Source organism: Prosopis cineraria, unplaced genomic scaffold, assembly GCF_029017545.1.
Source record: "Prosopis cineraria cultivar Desert tree isolate PC_DT_omini unplaced genomic scaffold, ASM2901754v1 PC692, whole genome shotgun sequence".
NCBI lineage: Eukaryota > Viridiplantae > Streptophyta > Magnoliopsida > Fabales > Fabaceae > Prosopis > Prosopis cineraria.
Genome location: NW_026556017.1, coordinates 1 through 18,498, shown reverse-complemented (window position 1 = coordinate 18,498; position 18,498 = coordinate 1). Strand labels below are relative to the sequence as shown.

The 18,498-nt window shown below is 33.6% G+C and overlaps 3 protein-coding genes across 5 annotated transcripts; 2 read left to right on the top strand and 1 right to left on the bottom strand.

The window, feature by feature from the left end:
* The first annotated feature begins 5,012 nt into the window (after positions 1–5,012).
* Positions 5,013–9,748, top strand: LOC129298047 (calcium and calcium/calmodulin-dependent serine/threonine-protein kinase-like). Of its 3 annotated transcripts, XR_008590297.1 has the most exons (8): positions 5,014–5,815; positions 6,095–6,149; positions 6,383–6,493; positions 6,747–6,979; positions 7,137–7,344; positions 8,346–8,405; positions 8,481–8,743; positions 9,468–9,748. XR_008590297.1 is itself a non-coding variant. In XM_054936435.1 (7 exons), exons 1-7 carry the CDS (start codon positions 5,091–5,093, stop codon positions 8,655–8,657), a joined length of 1,569 nt encoding a protein of 522 aa, XP_054792410.1. In that variant the 5' UTR covers positions 5,014–5,090; the 3' UTR covers positions 8,658–9,748. The 3 variants fall into 3 exon arrangements, 2 of the variants coding, with proteins under 2 accessions (XP_054792411.1, XP_054792410.1); XM_054936435.1 differs by having other exon boundaries at positions 8,481–9,748; XM_054936436.1 differs by lacking the exons at positions 8,346–8,405; positions 8,481–8,743 and having other exon boundaries at positions 5,013–5,815.
* Positions 9,749–10,611: 863 nt separating this feature from the next.
* LOC129298051 (cysteine desulfurase, mitochondrial-like) lies at positions 10,612–12,431 on the bottom strand. Its single transcript, XM_054936446.1, has one exon. It carries the CDS (start codon positions 12,323–12,325, stop codon positions 10,955–10,957), a length of 1,371 nt encoding a protein of 456 aa, XP_054792421.1. The 5' UTR covers positions 12,326–12,431; the 3' UTR covers positions 10,612–10,954.
* Positions 12,432–13,736: 1,305 nt separating this feature from the next.
* Positions 13,737–18,493, top strand: LOC129298048 (thiamine pyrophosphokinase 1-like; the record flags this gene model as incomplete). The annotated part of the gene is made up of 8 exons (XM_054936437.1): positions 13,737–13,854; positions 14,823–15,027; positions 15,170–15,307; positions 15,437–15,531; positions 16,358–16,430; positions 16,610–16,711; positions 16,862–17,111; positions 18,483–18,493. Coding segments are annotated over exons 3-8 (534 nt in total), but the record flags the coding sequence as incomplete, so codon positions are not given.
* Positions 18,494–18,498: the final 5 nt, after the last annotated feature.

Genomic DNA, 18,498 nt, shown 5'->3' with positions numbered 1-18,498 from the left:
TATTTTCATTTTGATATCTTAAATTTTTTATTCAAACTAATTTAATTAACAGCTTACAAGCACCTCTTTGAAGGGGCCCACTTCCTACTGAAAATTTAAGCATTGCTACATTTACAAAGTTTGAAATCGAGAGCTAATAATAAAAAGCCTATTATTATCGTATAAAGAGTACAAAAAAGGTCATAAATTTATAAATGTAAGGAACTAATAGTATGATGAGATAAGTAGCAAGAAAAGGAAGTGTCTAATAGACAAAATTTAAAAGGTTGACCCCCCCCCCCAATTTAATCCTAATTATGTCATTCAAAATCCCAAAACCAAATCCCTCATAGATTATATTCTCTTTATATTTAATCACATTTGTCTATCTAATTATTCATTTGAATTAATAACATAAAATTATTAATTATGATATTAAAATAAATATATCATTTCTTTGACTAGTACTTATGAGAAAAAGAAGGATGGAAAAGTTAAATACTTTAGAAAATTTAACTTTTTGTTTAAATATTTTATAAAATTCATTTTTCATTCAATTCCCTTTCTCAATTTTCAGGTTTTTTGAATTTTTCTCATTCATAAATCCAACAAAGTTGCATATATAAATGCATGAATTTGACTTGTATATATAACTGAAAAAAATATCAATTTCTTTATTTTGAACTTGTTTGTAATTTTTTCTAAAAGAACAGGCAGATAACAAATTCTAGGTAACTAAACTAATAACCTCATTCCCCTGCATTCAGGCGGTCTCAATTTTTTTTTTTCATATCAAATGAATTTGATAATAAATTATTTATTTTAAAAAATATCACATTGATAAGGATAAATAAATAAATAGAATAATAATAACAGTTATCCATTGCAATTTAACATTTAACTTGGAAAAACATAATAGTATATCCCTGTAACTGTGTTTTTGTTTTTAATCCTCACAGTTTTATTTTGTTGTTCACAACCCTTTTAATTTAATCCGTTTACAATGTTAATTCCTATAATTTTAAAAATATACTATGAGTTTGTACTAACAAGTTTAATTTTACTTATGTACACATAATTTGTTAGCCTCTTTGCTACCATGTATTCAATCTTGTCTTTGTTTTCCACATTTTATTTAAGCCACACATAAAAGAAGACTATATTTTCCCCATATACGTTACTTTTAATCTGATCAATTTATTTTGAAAAAAATTAACCTTTTAATCATTTAATTTTTAACTTATTTATAATTCAATCTTTTAATTATGACTCATTAAGATTCAATTCTTTAACTTTTGACTCGTCTATGACTCAATTTTACAACTTTTGTTGGTTCTCTTTTCTCATGTTAATTTAGATTTCACATCAAAGAATAAGAAGAGGGTATTTTAAAGTAAGATATGAACATTTCTTTTATCTCAATAAAGACAGAATTATAAGTGAATCAAAATTGAGGGACTGAATTAAAACAAGTTATAGATGAAGAATTGGGTTATAAGTGAGTTAAAAGTTAAAGGATTAAAATATTAATTAATTAATTTATTTATTTCTATGTCAGCAAATGGGTTAACAAAGTTACACCGAAAATTGTTCTATCAATGCCAATTCATGATTATTATGTATATTTTTAAAACTATTTGGACTAATGTTATTGACAGATTAAACTAAAAGAATTAAAAAAAATCATAAGAATAACTAAAAATAAAACGGAATCAAAATACAAGGATTTACGGTTATATTTTCTCACTTTTGTCCCCGAAAATTGTCCCAAAAAACAAAACAAAAAACGAGTACGATTAGCTTCTCACCAAAATCTGATGTAACATCCTCCCATGTTTGTTTTACTTATCGACTTTGAATATCTGTATTTTTCCCTCCTATTTAGGCTTGGTTAGGTCCTTGTTTGTTCTTTTAATTTTGACTACGTTTCATATCTAACTTTTATTTTATTTTCTAAACCATGAAACTAGTAATTTATTATCGATCCAGAGTTATTAATCTGAGGAGATCTTATTATTATTTTTAATTATTATTTGAGAATTTCTTTTAGATTAGTCAAAAATATAGCATTTGACTCAGCCACATTTAGTTTTTATTAAATGTTCTAGCTAGAGTTATATGCTTGTTGTATCGTAACTAAAAACTTGGTTCTTATTAAAAATGTTTAATAGTCTACCATGAAATTTTATATAATTAATTTATTTTTCATATTTTGAATTTATATGATAGCAAGATTTGAAGGCATAACTTTATAGATAGAAATAGAAATATGAGCTAACTCAGATTATATGGATTAATACACATGAGTTAAGATAGATTAATTTATTTTCTTATGAGTTAAAAATCTCAACTCAACTTATTCATAGTAAATTGGTGGGTTAAATGAGTCAACCCACCAACCCATTTATTTATTTTTTTCAATAAATTTCTTAAAATAATTACATCTAGATGAGAAGTTTTGGAGAAAACACTACTTTTGATCTCAAAACTTTGCTTGAATTTCACTTACGTGTCAAATTATTATTGGCATAGATTTTTTAACAAGGAAAAATTTTAAAAATGACCTATATCAAAGGAAATAAAAAGGATGACCTAAAATTTTTAATTTTTTTATTAAAAAATTCATGTCAGCATCTCTATTTTATCTAATATGGACTTTTTTTTTTTACTTTTTCCTATTGAGAAATCCATGTGAGTATTAGTTTGACATGTAACTACAAAATTAACAATGTTAATTAACACATTAACATTTTTAACACCATTTATGCCACATCAATGTTTCTTTGAAAATAAAGTTATTATAAAGAAAAGTATATGAACTTGGAACACCAAAAAAAAGTGCAGGAACTTATATCAAAAATTGAGCAAAGTGCAGAAATAAAAGTAGTGTTTTCTCAAAGTTTTAATATAATATTCTATGCAAATTAAAAAAATTACATATTAAACATATAAGATTGATCAATTTTGTCATGATTCATTTCAAAATCTATTTGTTCTGTGAGGTTTTGTGCCAAAACTCTCTCCATCTTTTATTTTTTAATTTTCATTTAGTTTTTTTAAGATGAGTAAATCAATCCAACTTTAAGCCATTTATGTTAATCCATTTAACGTACCAGTCATCTTTTTCGGGTTAAAAAGATATATTTTTAATTCAAGTTAATATTTTTTTAATTCAACTCAATTTTTATAATAGGTTATTATGACCAACTCATATATGATATAATCCAACTTATATTCCTAGCTTGTAGATTATGGATCCATTTCTTTCCAATTGATCAATTTTTGTGGGTGATACTTCTATTATTTTCTTTTGTAATTATTTGGTAAAATTTGAACTAACATATCTCAAACATCAATCGCTTTCTAGTTTATACGCAAAATCTTTACCCATATTTTGCTTCCCCTAAAACCCATGATTCATGCTAACTTACTTTTCTGATCCGAACATACCTCTTCAGCAATAGAAAAGGCCAATTTATAGTATGTGTTATAATATCTTAGAATCAATAATACAAATTTTTTTCAAAGATACAATATTTTTATATATTTTAAAAATGTGAATAAACTTTCTTTGAAATAAAAGTTACTGTTAACTTTAACATAATTATAATTTTTTTAATAAAAATACTCTTCAATGAAAATTTTAAGAAGAGACTATGATATAAGATTCCATTGTCTTTTGAGTTTGAAGAAAAGCCTACATAGGTTAAACATAAATAGACAATTTACATAATTTTAACAAATTTATTAGAAAATCCTTATAACTCACAAAAAAAAAATGATTTTTGATTTAATAATTCAGTACAATTGATTTTTCTTTCCTTTCATGTGAACTAACTAATTTTTTTCCATCAGCTGAAAATTTTCACTTTTACCTTGAAATTAATTTTATACCAACTGATTCTTGACACAAGCACGAGAAAAAAATTGTCTTTCAAAAACGAAGAACTGTATTGTATGAATAATAATAAATAAATAGCTTAAAAGGAATCAACATATGTTGGTGTTTGTAAAAATTATTATGACCTTTAAAAAATAAGGTATCCAATTTGAATTCATGTAAATATAAAAAACACCTTTGAGATAATTAACCTTCAATTAGACCCAACAATTATTACTTAATCAATCTTTTTTTCGACCATTTATTATTATTATTTATCAATCTACATCTATTAAAATAAGTTATTAAAATTATTAGTATATAAAAATACTTGCAATCCCGAGACAAGTGTTGTGTGATGTTGTGAAAATTCACAATAAAAGATATCGCACACTAATTTTTTTTTTTTCAAAGATCAAAGCATTTACAAGTGTGATTATGATCTTAATTGACCAATTTGACCAATAAGATAAAAATGTGATAATGATGAATTTAATTGACCAATAAGATAAAAATGTGATAATAAATGTAACTGACCAATCAGATTTCACCTAAAAATGTGATAATGAAATTAATTGATCAATCAAGTTTTATTCACTAAGATTTGAGAATATAAACTAAATTCACAAGATTTGAAGATATAAAATGGATGGATGGATGGATGGGAAGTACTTTGTTTAAGAAAGAAATCTCCCAAAATGATTGAATGTAAACAAGAACTAAGTAAAATTTTTTAACAAGACCTTTCCATTTTTTAACCAATAATCTAGCTATCAACATTCGTTAATTCAATGCAACTCATTATTTTTTAAACGTCAAATAATGCGTAAAAAATATACGCTCCATTTTTTTTTCTTTCATATTTTCTTTTCTTTTTCCTTTTTGTTGATTAGTGAATGTGAAAACTTAATAAATATTAAAATTATAATTTTAGTTTCTTTGGCCCATGGAATATTAGTTAAACTATACTTACAATGGCAGTTGACTCTCCCTTTGTCGCATCTAAAACAACTCTTAACCTCTATACTTTATTCTATGGACCTATCTGAATTTCTTTCATATTTTATGCTATAAACTAATACAAGAACTCTTACAGGCTTACGTCAATCTTAACCACAACCATTTCAAAACGCGTTTTCAAAACCTTTTCTCTATCATTGAACGTACCAGTTAGTTCTTTAATCTTCTCTTCCAGTTCCCTGCAATTTCTCTCTGAGTCTTCAAGAACACCATGGGAATGGAAACCAGAAAGCTCTCAGATGAATATGAAGTTTCAGAGATCTTAGGAAGAGGAGGATTTTCTGTTGTCAGAAAAGGAATTAAAAAATCAAGCAGTGAAAAAAACCAGGTAGCCATAAAAACACTCAGAAGAGTAGGTACCTCTGATCCTTCTTCTGGATTTCCAAGAACTCAAAGAGGTCATAATAAGAGTATAGCTGCCATGGGGTTCCCAACATGGAGACAAGTTTCAATATCTGATGCTTTACTCACCAATGAGATCTTAGTCATGAGGAAGATAGTTGAGAACGTTTCACCTCATCCAAATGTGATTGACCTCTATGATGTTTATGAAGACTCAAATGGGGTTCATCTCGTTCTCGAGCTTTGCTCCGGTGGCGAGCTGTTTGACCGGATTGTGGCTCAAGAGAAGTACTCGGAGGCCGAAGCTGCAGCTGTCATTCATCAGATTGCAAAAGGACTAGAGGCTATTCATAGAGCTAATATTGTGCACAGGGACTTGAAGCCTGAGAATTGCTTATTCCAGGACAGTAGAAAGGATTCTCCTCTGAAGATCATGGACTTTGGGTTGAGTTCTGTGGAGGAATTTACTGACCCAGTTGTTGGCTTGTTTGGATCCATTGATTATGTCTCACCAGAGGCTCTATCTCAAGGAAAGATTACTAATAAGAGTGACATGTGGTCCGTGGGAGTAATTCTTTATATCTTACTCTCTGGGTAAGCATTTTGTTCTCCTGAGTTTAGTTGTGCCAAGAGATTCCGAAGCAGATTCAAGTCTACAGCATATTTGTAGATGAACCAATCATAGATAGACACAAAAGCATGTCAGAGAAAGTATGCTTAACATGCTTGCATATCTATTCATTATTGGCTTGATGTAGATTAGATGCCTAAAGAATTTTCCAATTGTGTCAGTCCTGTCCCCTCATACCTTAAGTCCTACATTCTCAATATAAGACATCAAAATGCTGCAGATAACCTTCTTTGATGTTGCAGGTATCCACCTTTCATCGCTCAGTCTAATCGCCAAAAGCAACAAATGATCATGACTGTAAGTAATAAACATCTCACCAAGATTAAGGGTGTAATTTCTAGAATAAAAATAAGAGAAATGCAACCCCAAAGAGTAAATATTGGCAATGTCTCAAGACATCTATGTCAAAGTACATTCTTGATTTTTGCTCTTTAGTGACCCTATCAGAGACATCATCTATATGCATACACCCCGCTTTTTGTTCCGTCATAGTTCATTTTGCTTAAAAAAAGAAAAATATATTCTATCAGGGGAGTTTCAGTTTTTATGAGAAGACTTGGAAGACCATTTCCTCATCAGCAAAGCAATTGATTTCAAGTCTCTTAGCCGTTGATCCTGATAGGAGACCTAGCGCTCATGAGGTACACTTTAAACTTCATCTGTATGACATGTAATCTGACATGTCATTAAACAAAAATCCTGCAAAAAATATATAAATATTGTAAAGACTTTCACTGCATAGCATACCAATAAATTATGATGGCGGCCAGCACTCCTTGTATTTATCGTTCTGCATCACATTATTTTAAAGCAGAGAAATTGTATAATAGTTCATCATCAGAATGGATGAGTGTGATAAACTCTGCATACCTCGTGTGCTATTTCTTTGAACAGCTTCTCACTCATCCATGGGTCAGAGGAGAAATAGCTAAAGGTGATCAGATGGATCCTGAGATTGTTGACAGATTGCAAAAATTTAATGCTCGTCGCAAACTCCGTGCTGCAGCAATTGCTAGTTTATGGAGCAGCACAGTCTTCTTGAGGATTAAAAATTTGAAATCCTTGTTGGGATCCTATGATCTTACACCAGAGGAAATTGAAAACCTCAAGATACACTTCAAGAAAATGTAAGTAGTTGGAACTGATAATTGGCCCGACACATTGGAAAGGACCCATATATTTCCAAGCTAATGCTTAACCTGTTATCGATAAAGCAGACATGAGCTCCAATGGTCCAGCTGCTCTTCAACATTCATTTTTTTTAATGCTTTTGGATTTTGGCAGATGTGCAGGTGGAGACAATGCCACGCTCCCTGAATTTGAGGAGGTTCTAAAAGCAATGAATATGTCATCACTTATCCCTCTAGCACCACGCATATTTGACATATTTGACAACAACCAAGATGGAACTGTTGACATGAGAGAGATACTCTGTGGGTTTTCCAGCCTTAAGAATTCGAAAGGCGACGATGCACTTCGTCTCTGCTTCCAGGTGATCTTTTCATGGTTTATCTAGTTCAAATGCATGCAGATGACCATAGCAGTTAAAGAATTTACTAACTACTTCATCCATAATTATGTAGCAAATACAACATTTGAATAAAATGCGAAGATGATGTTAAGGTTTGATGAAAGGAAAAAAGGAAAGGGAATGTCCTAGTTAATCACTCTGGTTTGGCCTAAAATCAATATCCTCCATATAGATTTAAGCAATGTGTCAACGATCTCACACAGCTTGTCCTTTCCAGTCTTAGTTTCAACTAATCATATGCATGTTATGACAATTATCAGTTTGATTTCATGTCGACCACTTTCATAGCTGTCAAGGTCCATTTCAACTAAAAAGTTCAAGTAACAGTTAATCTCTAACATGCTCTGTGACACTAAAGTCCATTGGATTTAAAGTGCGGACAGAACAAATACCTGCCATACCTTGTGCTGAAAATTAATTTAACATTAGGCAAGGATTGTCCTCTTGACCTCTTGATCAATTGATGTTTTGGTATTCGTGCAAGAACTCTTTCAACTAAAAGGGTGAATCTAATAAAAAGCAGGGCCAAAAGTGATTTTCATTATAATTGTAGTCTTCTAAGGTCACTGCTAAAATTAAGCTTAAATTGAAACTGAGATTAATCGAAAAGATATCCTCAAAACACGACACAAAGAAGTGAAAAATACCATTTAACACTGAATTTATTTATTATTTTAACATTCACATGATTCTTTCTGGTAAAAAGTAGTTGGAAATGAATCCTGAAACCAATGACAAAATACAACAAACAACAACAACAACAACAAGCCTTTATCCCACTAGGTGGGGTCGGCTACATGGATTGCAAGACGCCATTGTGCTCTATCATTTATTACCAATGACAAAATAAAGAAACAATAAAAAACTTCTTATATTGATTAACCCCTCGCAAAACCTATATAGCGCAAAGAAAAATAAATGAACCAGCTGATCTAATTTGCGTCTTATTTCCTGGACAACAGATGTATGACACTGATCGATCTGGGTGCATTACTAAGGAAGAAGTAGCATCCATGCTCAGAGTAATGAGCCTTCCACTCAATAAAATTATATTCCCTTGTAGCTTGCTTCTTTTAACACTTCAATTTACTGAACAGGCTTTGCCAGATGATTGCCTGCCTGCTGATATCTTTGAACCAGGCAAATTAGATGAGATATTTGACCTGATGGATGCCAACAGTGATGGAAAAGTCACCTTTGAAGAATTCAAAACTGCCATGCAGAGAGACAGCTCTCTGCAGGATTTAGTCCTTTCCTCTCTCCGCCCATCATAGTTTTGCCTTCAATGATGTTCTGGTTCTCTAATATTTTCCTTGAGTATTCATCCCATAGGAGCAAAAGAAGTGGACTGCTGAACCAGGTGAAGCCATGCCATCAAATTTTAAATTTGACAATTAGGAACTTTTGCCTCCACACGTCATACTAAAGCAACCTCCTTGTAACACCACTGTAGTTGCAGAAAGCTAATTACAAGTTCATCCCAATTACTGTACTTATCAAACTAACGGACAAAGTCAATTCAGTGCATGCGGCAAAAGTTGAGGCTTAATATTTGTTTATAGCTTGAAGAAATATTAAGATGCAGGAGAGTCAGCATACAGATTATGCATCAGGAATGGAGCAAATTACCTCAAATTTATTTTTCTTCGCTTCAACTAATTTCTAATAAATACTAGATACTAGATTCACGCACCAGAGAAAAATAAATCAACTTCAAACGCATAGAAAGCTTCACACCATAATTTTTTTAAGGCTTTTTATAGGTCTAATGCCTTGAGGGTGCTTTTCACCTTTGACCACCTGGGTCCTGAATATTATTGTTAAGAAAAGAGGCCAGCAAATCATATTGACATAGGAATTTTAAAAGCAGTAAAATGATCAAAACATGACACTTTCTAGGAGATAAGGAAGTGTAAATGTAATGTTCTCAGATAGAAATAGGAATGGTTAACATAAAAAAAAAAACCCAACGGGAAAAACTCTGCACCAGGTACGAGGAAAAATCTCCCATCATTTACCACATATGAAATTAAGATTGTGCATGAATTGATCATCTAATACTTTTGTCTGACAATTTAATGTAGAACTGGGGAAATTTGATGCAAGAAGAGAGGGAACCGGTCTGAATGAGTTTATCTTCATTTGCTGTGATTTGAAGCAATGTAGGACAAATCATACTTGATGAGATGCACTGTGTTGTATAAGCGAGACAATCTGAGCCGTTAATTAGCAAAGGAACTTGTTATGTCCTTGTTTGGTGATAGTTAATTTTTGGTGCCCATATGTGCTTTAAATGCTATAGAGCTTTTCTTTTGGAAATTAATAGTATAGAGCTTTCAGATATGAAGTTATCTTCTCATGATAACTGTACAAGAGCTTATATGAGCATCTCTTCTATAGAGCTTTAAAATGCCATTTATTTAAAAAGCTTTCATTTCTAAGTGCTTAAATTTTAGGCAGATTATATCCTGCATTGCTTAGGAAAACCCGATGACACAAATCATATGACAACCTGTAATATTTTGATGGAACCCTCTATTCTAATAAGCTTTAAACAAGCATAAACCAGAAACTACACCACAAATGGGGACTGAAAATTACTATTACCGAATAGCAAAGTTGGATTACAGCGAAAAAAGGAACTGAAAATTACAACGCACTGAAACAGAAACAGCACAAAATACACTCCACCAATCAACAATCACAAAATATAAGTCACTCACTTACAAACATACACTAAGCAGAAGATAAAATGATGAAGAAAGATGACTTCCTCCACCCCCAACCTGACATTCGAGAGGCCAGAGCTCTCCTCACCACTCTCAATATTCAAAATAATCCCCCCCTCTCTCTAGGCAAGGAGGAATATTTAAAGACCTAAACAGTGACTCTAGCACAGCCCTTACCCCTAGAAGACCCTTAACCATCACTGGGACTCTAGCACATCACTAGGCCATCAATTACTTTCTTTTTTCCCCTCATAACCAGGATCCGAAGGGCAAACATCTGAACCAACAATAATGTTATCTTTTAACCTCTTGCCTTCCTTGATTTCCTCTTATAGGTCTTAGCAAAATCATGAGCTCTATCATATTTACTGAGCTTTAAACAATGCATTTAAGTTATTATCATTGTGCCATCTTTTTACCATACTTGGCATTGTATGAAATCCATGAGTTGGCATAAAAAAGTGATTGCATCTCCGTCAAAGATTCAATTATGAATGAATAAATCACAAGAAATAGAAAATGGCATACAAAATAAAGATTCAGTTACAAATGAAACAAGAAAAGAAAGTCAAATTTTGATATGTTGTCAAATATGGACTATGGACACATACTCCATATCATGTCATTATCCTCTAATTTCAGCATCTGCCATGTGAGAGCCAAGATTGAAAGTATTACACCAAGTCAGCAACTGTACTTTCTAAGGCATTTATATAAGGCTACCTGAATGAACAATAGTTACTTATTTGGTTGAGCAGACAATCTATTTGACTATCTCCTGTCCAAGGGCACGTAATCCATAACGTCCCATAATGCCCTATGTGATGATCATGGCAAGATTATCAGTGTTGCGCCCACTGAATCTCCTTGAGGTTGATCCCTTCCTTCACCATTTCATAAAGTGGGCTCATTTCTCTCAACTTCTCCACTTGGTGAACCGTGATCTCGATTGCCCTGTCAATTTCTGCCTCTGTAGTGAACCTGCCAATACCAAACCTAATAGAAGTATGAGCCATGTCCTCTTCTACTCCCAGTGCCCTCAAAACATACGAGGGCTCCAAGCTCGCACTAGTGCAAGCACTGCCACTTGAGACGGCCACCTCCTTCAGCCCCATCAGTAAACTCTCCCCTTCAACATATGCAAACGACAAGTTCAAATTCCCTGCATAGCGCCTCTCCATGCTCCCATTCACCACCACCCCTTCCAGTTTTTCTCTAATACCGTTCAGTAGTCGTTCTTGCAAAGCAGAAATTCTCTTCTCATCATACTCCATTTCCTTCATCGCCAGCTCGCATGCCGCACCCATCCCCACAACCAAAGGTGTAGGCAACGTCCCGCTTCGAATTCCTCTCTCTTGTCCACCACCATTCATCTGGGGCTCAACTCGAACCCTCGGTCTCCTCCTAAGATACAATGCCCCAACACCTTTTGGCCCATAAATTTTATGCCCACTCAAGGACATCAAACTTACGTTCCACTTCTCCACATCAATCGGAATTTTCCCCAACGCTTGCGCTGCGTCGGTATGAAACGGAACATTAAATTCCTTGCAAATTTTCCCAATTTCCTCAACAGGCTGAACCACCCCAATCTCGTTATTTACCGCCATGACAGATACAAGACCCGTATCAGGCCTAATAGCTGACCTAAGCTTCTCCAGGTCAATGATACCATCGAACCCGACTGGAAGATACGTAACATCGAATCCCTCCTGCTGAAGATGACGGCACGAATCAAGCACACACTTGTGCTCCGTCTGCGTCGTTATAACGCGCCTTTTCTTGTCCTTATAGAAATGCATGACCCCTTTAATGGATATGTTATTGGACTCCGTTGCGCCGGACGTGAAAACAATTTCTTTCGGGGAGGCGCCAATCAGAGATGCTACTTGAGCGCGTGCGTTTTCGACAGCCAAATCGGATTCCCAGCCGTACATATGTGTGCGAGAGTGAGGATTGCCGAAGCGAGACATGCTGTAAGGAAGCATGGCATCGAGCACTCGGGGGTCTACAGGAGAAGTTGCTTGCACATCCAGATAAAGAGGCCTTCCAGAAATTTTCACACCTTTCATCGTGATTCCCGTTGAATCCTCATGGTGTGGAGGCTCAGCCGCCGCCGCCGCCGCCGATGTAGACAGTAGCTGGCGGCGGAGTTGATGGGTGGAATTAGCAAGGTGTCGCCGGAGATGGGAAGCAATCAGCTTCGAGGTCATTGGATTGGACTCCGGGGTAGAGACCCGACGCAATAGAGAGATTGGTGTTCGAAGTTCGAACGAGATCGAGCTTCGAGGGCATGCTATTCACGCCCTCGCCCTGTTAGGAACATTTTATCGTTATTTCATTTTTCTTTTTTCATTGTGGAGAAAATATATTAAAAAATTATTATTTCATTATTTCACTTTTCTTAAACTTTTGGGTTCAAAAAGCATATCCATGCCCTTCCAATTTTTATTTGGAAAAATATCATTGAAGGACAGTTAGGATATTTATTTTCAAGTAAATATTAAAAAATTATAAAATATCATTACATAATTAAATATTGATTTGAAAATATATTTAGATGAAAAAAAACTATAATACCCATATTTTTTAATTAATAAATAATCTTTCATTAATTAGTAAATATCATTACAAAAAGTTATTCACTAATTAGTAAATAATTTTTTTAATTGACAAATAGTCTTTTATTAAAACCTATGTGTGATTTTTTTTTTTATTGGAAAGTGTTAGGCCTATATAATACAAAGCACTTACAATATAAGACTGAGATTAGTATTAAATTTTTTATATTTGATATGAAATAATGAAAAATTTAATCTCAATTTTAATTTCATCAAAGTAGAGTTACTCAATATCACCTACCTTTCAGTATAGAAAAATTAATCTTGGATTAATTGTTTTTTTTAATCAAAATGCCCTCCATCCTCCCCACTCTTGTCTCTCCTTTTGCCCTCCACCCGCTCCCTCTCATCTCTCCTTTTGCCTTCCAGCCTCCACCCCTCTTCACAGTCATGATGGCGATAATGATGTCAACCACACATAGGCACAATGTTGATGCTTGAATTGAACCTGGAAGAAGAACAACAACAAAGATGGCACAAGGTGGTTATGATGATGGGTTTAAGCATAAATTGCCGGTGATTGGAAAAACAAAAAAGGAAGGTCTTAGTTAGTTGATCTACATCGCCGGTCTAAAAAGAGGAAAAATGAAGGCCTTTTTGTGCCGTTATAACCCGCATGCATCACTAGTTTCATCTTCAATACTTTCCTTTAATGTCCATCAGATGAGACAATGAAAAAACCAAAAAAGGAAAAGCAACAAGAAAAATAGTGGTCTTTTGTGCCCCTGCCGTGCTCTCAGGGAAAAAGGAAATTGATGGGGTGTGAGATGAGTTATAGGCTCTAGGTTACATATTTTTCTTTTAATTATTTTAAGGGTATTATAGTCTTTTCATTATTTATATGTAATTATAAAATAAAAATAAATATTTTCTTTAAATATTATTATATATTAAAGATAATTTTAAAACCCCTCCTCAATTTCAATCTCAATGTCAAGTCTTTTTAAATTGAGACTTGTGTACAAACAGGCCTTGAATTTTCATTAAATAAATGTATTGCGGCCAATGATGTTCGCCATTAACTCAGTCATCCTCGCCTTGGGTAGAGAAAGCAGCCACGTACACAGCCCTCGTTCTCTGTATCTCTCACTCACTCGTCCTCTTTGCGAGACTCAGATACGGTGCGATTCCTTTCTCTGTTGCAGACAGTAACAACTATCTACGTTTTGTATCCTATTAATGATCGTCCCCTTGTTTTTGCATCGTTCAGTAGCGAAAATGGTTTTGTTTAGATCTTGGCGTTCAATACATGGGAATTGTATAAATCTTATTGCGCTTGCTTATGAATCGGGATGATATGGCTAGCTATAGCTGAAGTCAAACTGACATTTATTGCTGGTTTTCTAGTTATTGATTATCAGCATCAGGTCCGTGAGTTATGTTGCATGTACTCACATTGTCCTAATAAAGATAAATTGTTGTTGCTTTCTCAAGGTTTTGAAGCTTTGGAGCAATATGAAAATGCCCGTACCGATTGGTTTTGGCTTGTCTGGCATAGTGGACGTATGAGCTTTACTAAAAAGTAGTGGATTGTTTATACGAGATGCATCTGTCAAGATATCAAAGATAATAAAGCAGCAGCATTGCCAAATTGTTAGCATTATGTTATCTCCTAGACTAGATATCTAGTAAATCACTAAGTCTTATGTAGTGTCTACTTTGAATTTGTTTCTTAATGTTTTTAAGGGATTTTAACATCAAGTAGTTTTGTAATGTTTTTTTCACCAGTTATTCAGTTGGGTCATGTCTTCACATACATGAGAGTAAAAGTATGATTCACAAAGACTTTGACTAGATTCAAATTCTCTCAAGTATATACATGTGATTAGTCAGCATCTTTTTGCTATTTTTTGCCAACTACTTTTTATTGTTAAAATAATAAATACAAGATATTGACACAATTCCACGAAAACGTTGGAAAATTTTTATATACTGAAAAGATCTTTGAACTGAACCATATTGTCTACAAAACTTGAAGAAAATGAAGAAAGTAAAATTGAAAATTTATTTTTGGTGGTGTTTGTATGACAAAATGATTCCTGTAAGATAACTTTGTAATGGTTATTGAAAATAGAATTTATTTGATCAGGTATCCATATTGTCATGTGAATGAAATTTCATGGAGGTTACTCTAGTTAAGTAGGTTTCCCTGTCAACGGAAATAAGCACTCACCAACAAAAAGAGGAACATAATCACAGATGTGACCCTAGGTGGGAAATGTGGAGAGTGAACTTGTAAACTGGGAGGTGCATGTCCGTTTTGACTTGATGGTTGGTCGACTTCAGTAGTGGTGGTATTGGTTTCAGTAATATTGTTATTTTTAGTAACAAGCAGAGGGCATGAATAAGCCAACAAGGCAGATCCGCTGCTACTAAAGCCGCCATTAATTTTCAATAACCAATGGTTTTGGTGCTAATAGCCATCTCATGTTGCAGATTATGGAGTCCATGTCTCACTCTTCAACCTTCCTTCTACCGGTGATTCCACCAGAGAGAATCAACCTTCTTTAACCTACGCACTCATTATTCTTAACCAGCACCTGCCGAGATTCACTCCTCTGCTTTGGGAGCATGGTACCTTGTTTTTGCACCTCAACTCTTCACTCTTATTCTGTGGACGGAATTTGATTTCTTCTAAGTTTGGATCATCTGATGTTTGTTGTATTTTTCTCCATTGTCGTTTTGTGTTTTTCTGCACCACAGCACAAATATGAGTTTGTGCTGATGGGGGTGCCAATCGGGTGTATGATGAAATGCCTCTGCTTCTGTCCTTATGATGCCTCGCATGTTCAAACCAGGTTCATTTTTTGTTCCTAATAATTTATTAGCTAAATAAATAATTCAGTTAAATTTTTATGCCTAGTGTATAGTCCTTTGCCACTTTTGTTTTTTTGTTTTTTTTTAGTTGGGCATTTGCATTTTGCACATTTCATTTGTTAATTTAGTTCTAAGTAACTGAGTTAAACTATGATGCTAGCTCTAAGTAGATGCTAACTTGCTTTGTGCTACTTGTGAATAACTGTAAACTGAGAAAACATACGAAAGCCAAATAATTGTGTATATAAATTACTACTGTGTACGTTGAACTATTTGGCCAATTGTTGAACCAAGGAAATTTATCCATGCTATCATCTATGGAAGTGATCGTGCGGCAAATGTTCTTTTGATAAATTGCTCCAACTATTGGTACCCACGAACAAGGCACTTACTACTAGCTCATTTTCACGATTGAATTGCTGGGCATCGCATTTGATATTTTGTTAATCTAATCGTTTATATTATGCTTACTGTTCATTGACAAAAATATAGAACACATCTTATATGTCCTCTAGAAGTAGCAGTCGTCATGTCTGTGAGTTGATTGATTAAAATATTTTCTAATAATATGTTTCTGTACAGAGTACACAGAATGCAATCTTGCTTTTAGTATCAATGTCATTTCATAATTCCGCCTTTGATCTGAGGAGTCAAGTTGGATTAGATTAGACTTAAAAAAAAAAGTAATTTTGACTTTCTAGTGTTCTAAAGGCAATTAATTTGATGCTTCTTTTGATGACAGTATGGTTTGCTATCTTGTTCTTCCAGTTGCAGACTTCATTTAACAACATGATAGGTTTCTATTAGGTACGTGCCAGATGCAATCAAAGGTGACATGGACTCAATTCGGTCTGAAGTACTTGACTTCTATAAAAACCTGGTACGGCTCTAATTCTGTGTTTGTATGGGCTTTTCTTCTCTCATTGTAGGTTTATGTGTGCATGTTTCCCTACTGGATGGGATGAATTGAATTCAACTTTCTTCTCAACACTTTGTTGTCACTTGCTTTATTCTTTACTTGAAATCTTTCAGTCATGTATGCTTGTTTGCCCCTTGCAGGGAACTAAGATAATAGATGAATCTCATGATCAGGACACCACAGATTTACACAAATGTGTTGCACATATATGTGACCTTACATCAAATATGGATAAATCATCAGTAAGTTAAATCAGTTCCAACGTCTTGATTTCTATTTCTTTTATTTGCATATTTCATTGTATCATGACTTTAGTTTTCAAGGAAGCAGTCTTGGCCTGGCACTCTTTGATACCATAATTGATTTTCTTTATTTCCTGCAATGTATGGTAGTTAAGGATTGTTGTAACTGGAGCACTTGGTGGGCGATTTGACCACGAGATTGGGAATATTAATGTTCTGTGCCATTTCCCAGATACTCGAATTATCCTTCCATCTGATGACTGCCTCATTCAACTTCTTCCAATGAACTACCATCATAAGATTTATATTCAATCTTCTGCTGAGGGGCCGCATTGCGGACTCATCCCCATTGGGATGCCATCTAGTAGTTCTACTACCACTGGACTCCAATGGGATCTTTGTAAGTATATCATATATGCATTATATGATTATTATTATTATACTATAATGATTGTTTTATTTCAAAGCTTCTAATTAAATTTAAATGAAAAGAGGGTTGTCTTAACCTCTCATGAGTGGAATGATAATTATTGCCTGTGAGATTCCACAATGAAAATTAATTTTTATATGGCAGTGGTAGTGTAGCAGTAAGAATTTCCTTTCCTGTTTTGTTTTTGTTTTTTGTTTTTGTTTTTTGTTTTTTGTCTTTTGAGCATGAAATGGCCTGATATTCGGAAGTCATATTGGGTTTCAACTAATTTGGGTCGAGTTGGGAAGGACCAAAAGGGTAGCAAAGTTTTCCCTACAAGCTTTTAAAGTAATTGCATACGCAAGGCTTAAACCAAGACCACTAATTTAACTAGGGTTAAAGGACATTTTTGCTTCTCAACCATTCGCTTAAAGAGCATTTGGTATCCTAAACCTTCATGTGGTACAGTTTTTTTCCTTCAATGTTTGAAGCACCTTATCATTAAAAAATTAACTATAACCGTTAACTGACTTTAAAATTGCAGGAAAGGATCTCAAAAATTTCAAAAAAAAGGATCCATAAAATTACACATAAATATGTTATAAGAAAATTAATATTAATTAAGACCCCTAAATTACATGTAAATAACATGATACAAATGTTATTTCTTACCCATGTGAAAGACCAAATTACAATTTTGATCACCTATTATTTTAGGGATTTAATCGATATTAATTTTTTTATAGGGTATTTATTTGGATTATTATGGATCCTTTCTTGTAATATTTAGGTCTCTCTCTCTCTCTTTTAATTTTTCTAGTCAACTAACAATTAAAATTAAATTTTTTAACTGCAGGGTGCTTAATGCATCATTTTTAAAAGCTAAAGAGAGAAATAGCAACACTTGAAAGTTTAGGATTACAGGTGCTTCTGAGGAATAGTTGAAGGGCAAAAATGTTCTTTTAATTCATTTAACTCACATACCTCCTTAGTAATTGAGTTATTGGTCTTTGGTTGAGTGATTAACTACACTTGTTAAAGGATTGACCCAAAAACAAACAAACTGCACTTATTAAAGGGGTGATAATTACTGCCCCTGATAATCCACCAAAATTGATTTTTATATGGCAAAACTAGTCTGTGTTACAAAGGATTCACCCTTCTTGTGTGAGTGTTCTGAATGACTAACTACTCTTATTAGCAGTTTCTAAGATAACACAATGTGCTTATATGATGCTTTGGTTTGATAGGGATGTGATGGTTCTGATGCATAAATCTTTTCACTACTTGATTAGTTTACCCTCAGCTGTGATCTCTTTGGGTACGAATCTAATATCAAACATCTCATCTTACCTGTTTCAGATGAGACGAAGATGAA

What these genes read in the sequence shown, in the direction of transcription:
- LOC129298051 (XM_054936446.1), bottom strand. Translation starts at nt 12,325, where the DNA reads ATGACCTCGAAGCTGATTGCTTCCCATCTCCGGCGACACCTTGCTAAT.
- LOC129298047 (XM_054936435.1), top strand. Translation starts at nt 5,091, where the DNA reads ATGGGAATGGAAACCAGAAAGCTCTCAGATGAATATGAAGTTTCAGAG. An exon ending in AGCAACAAATGATCATGACT is followed by an intron (nt 6,150 to 6,382) that starts GTAAGTAATAAA and finishes ATATTCTATCAG; the next exon opens with GGGAGTTTCAGTTTTTATGA. An exon ending in CACTTCGTCTCTGCTTCCAG is followed by an intron (nt 7,345 to 8,345) that starts GTGATCTTTTCA and finishes CCTGGACAACAG; the next exon opens with ATGTATGACACTGATCGATC.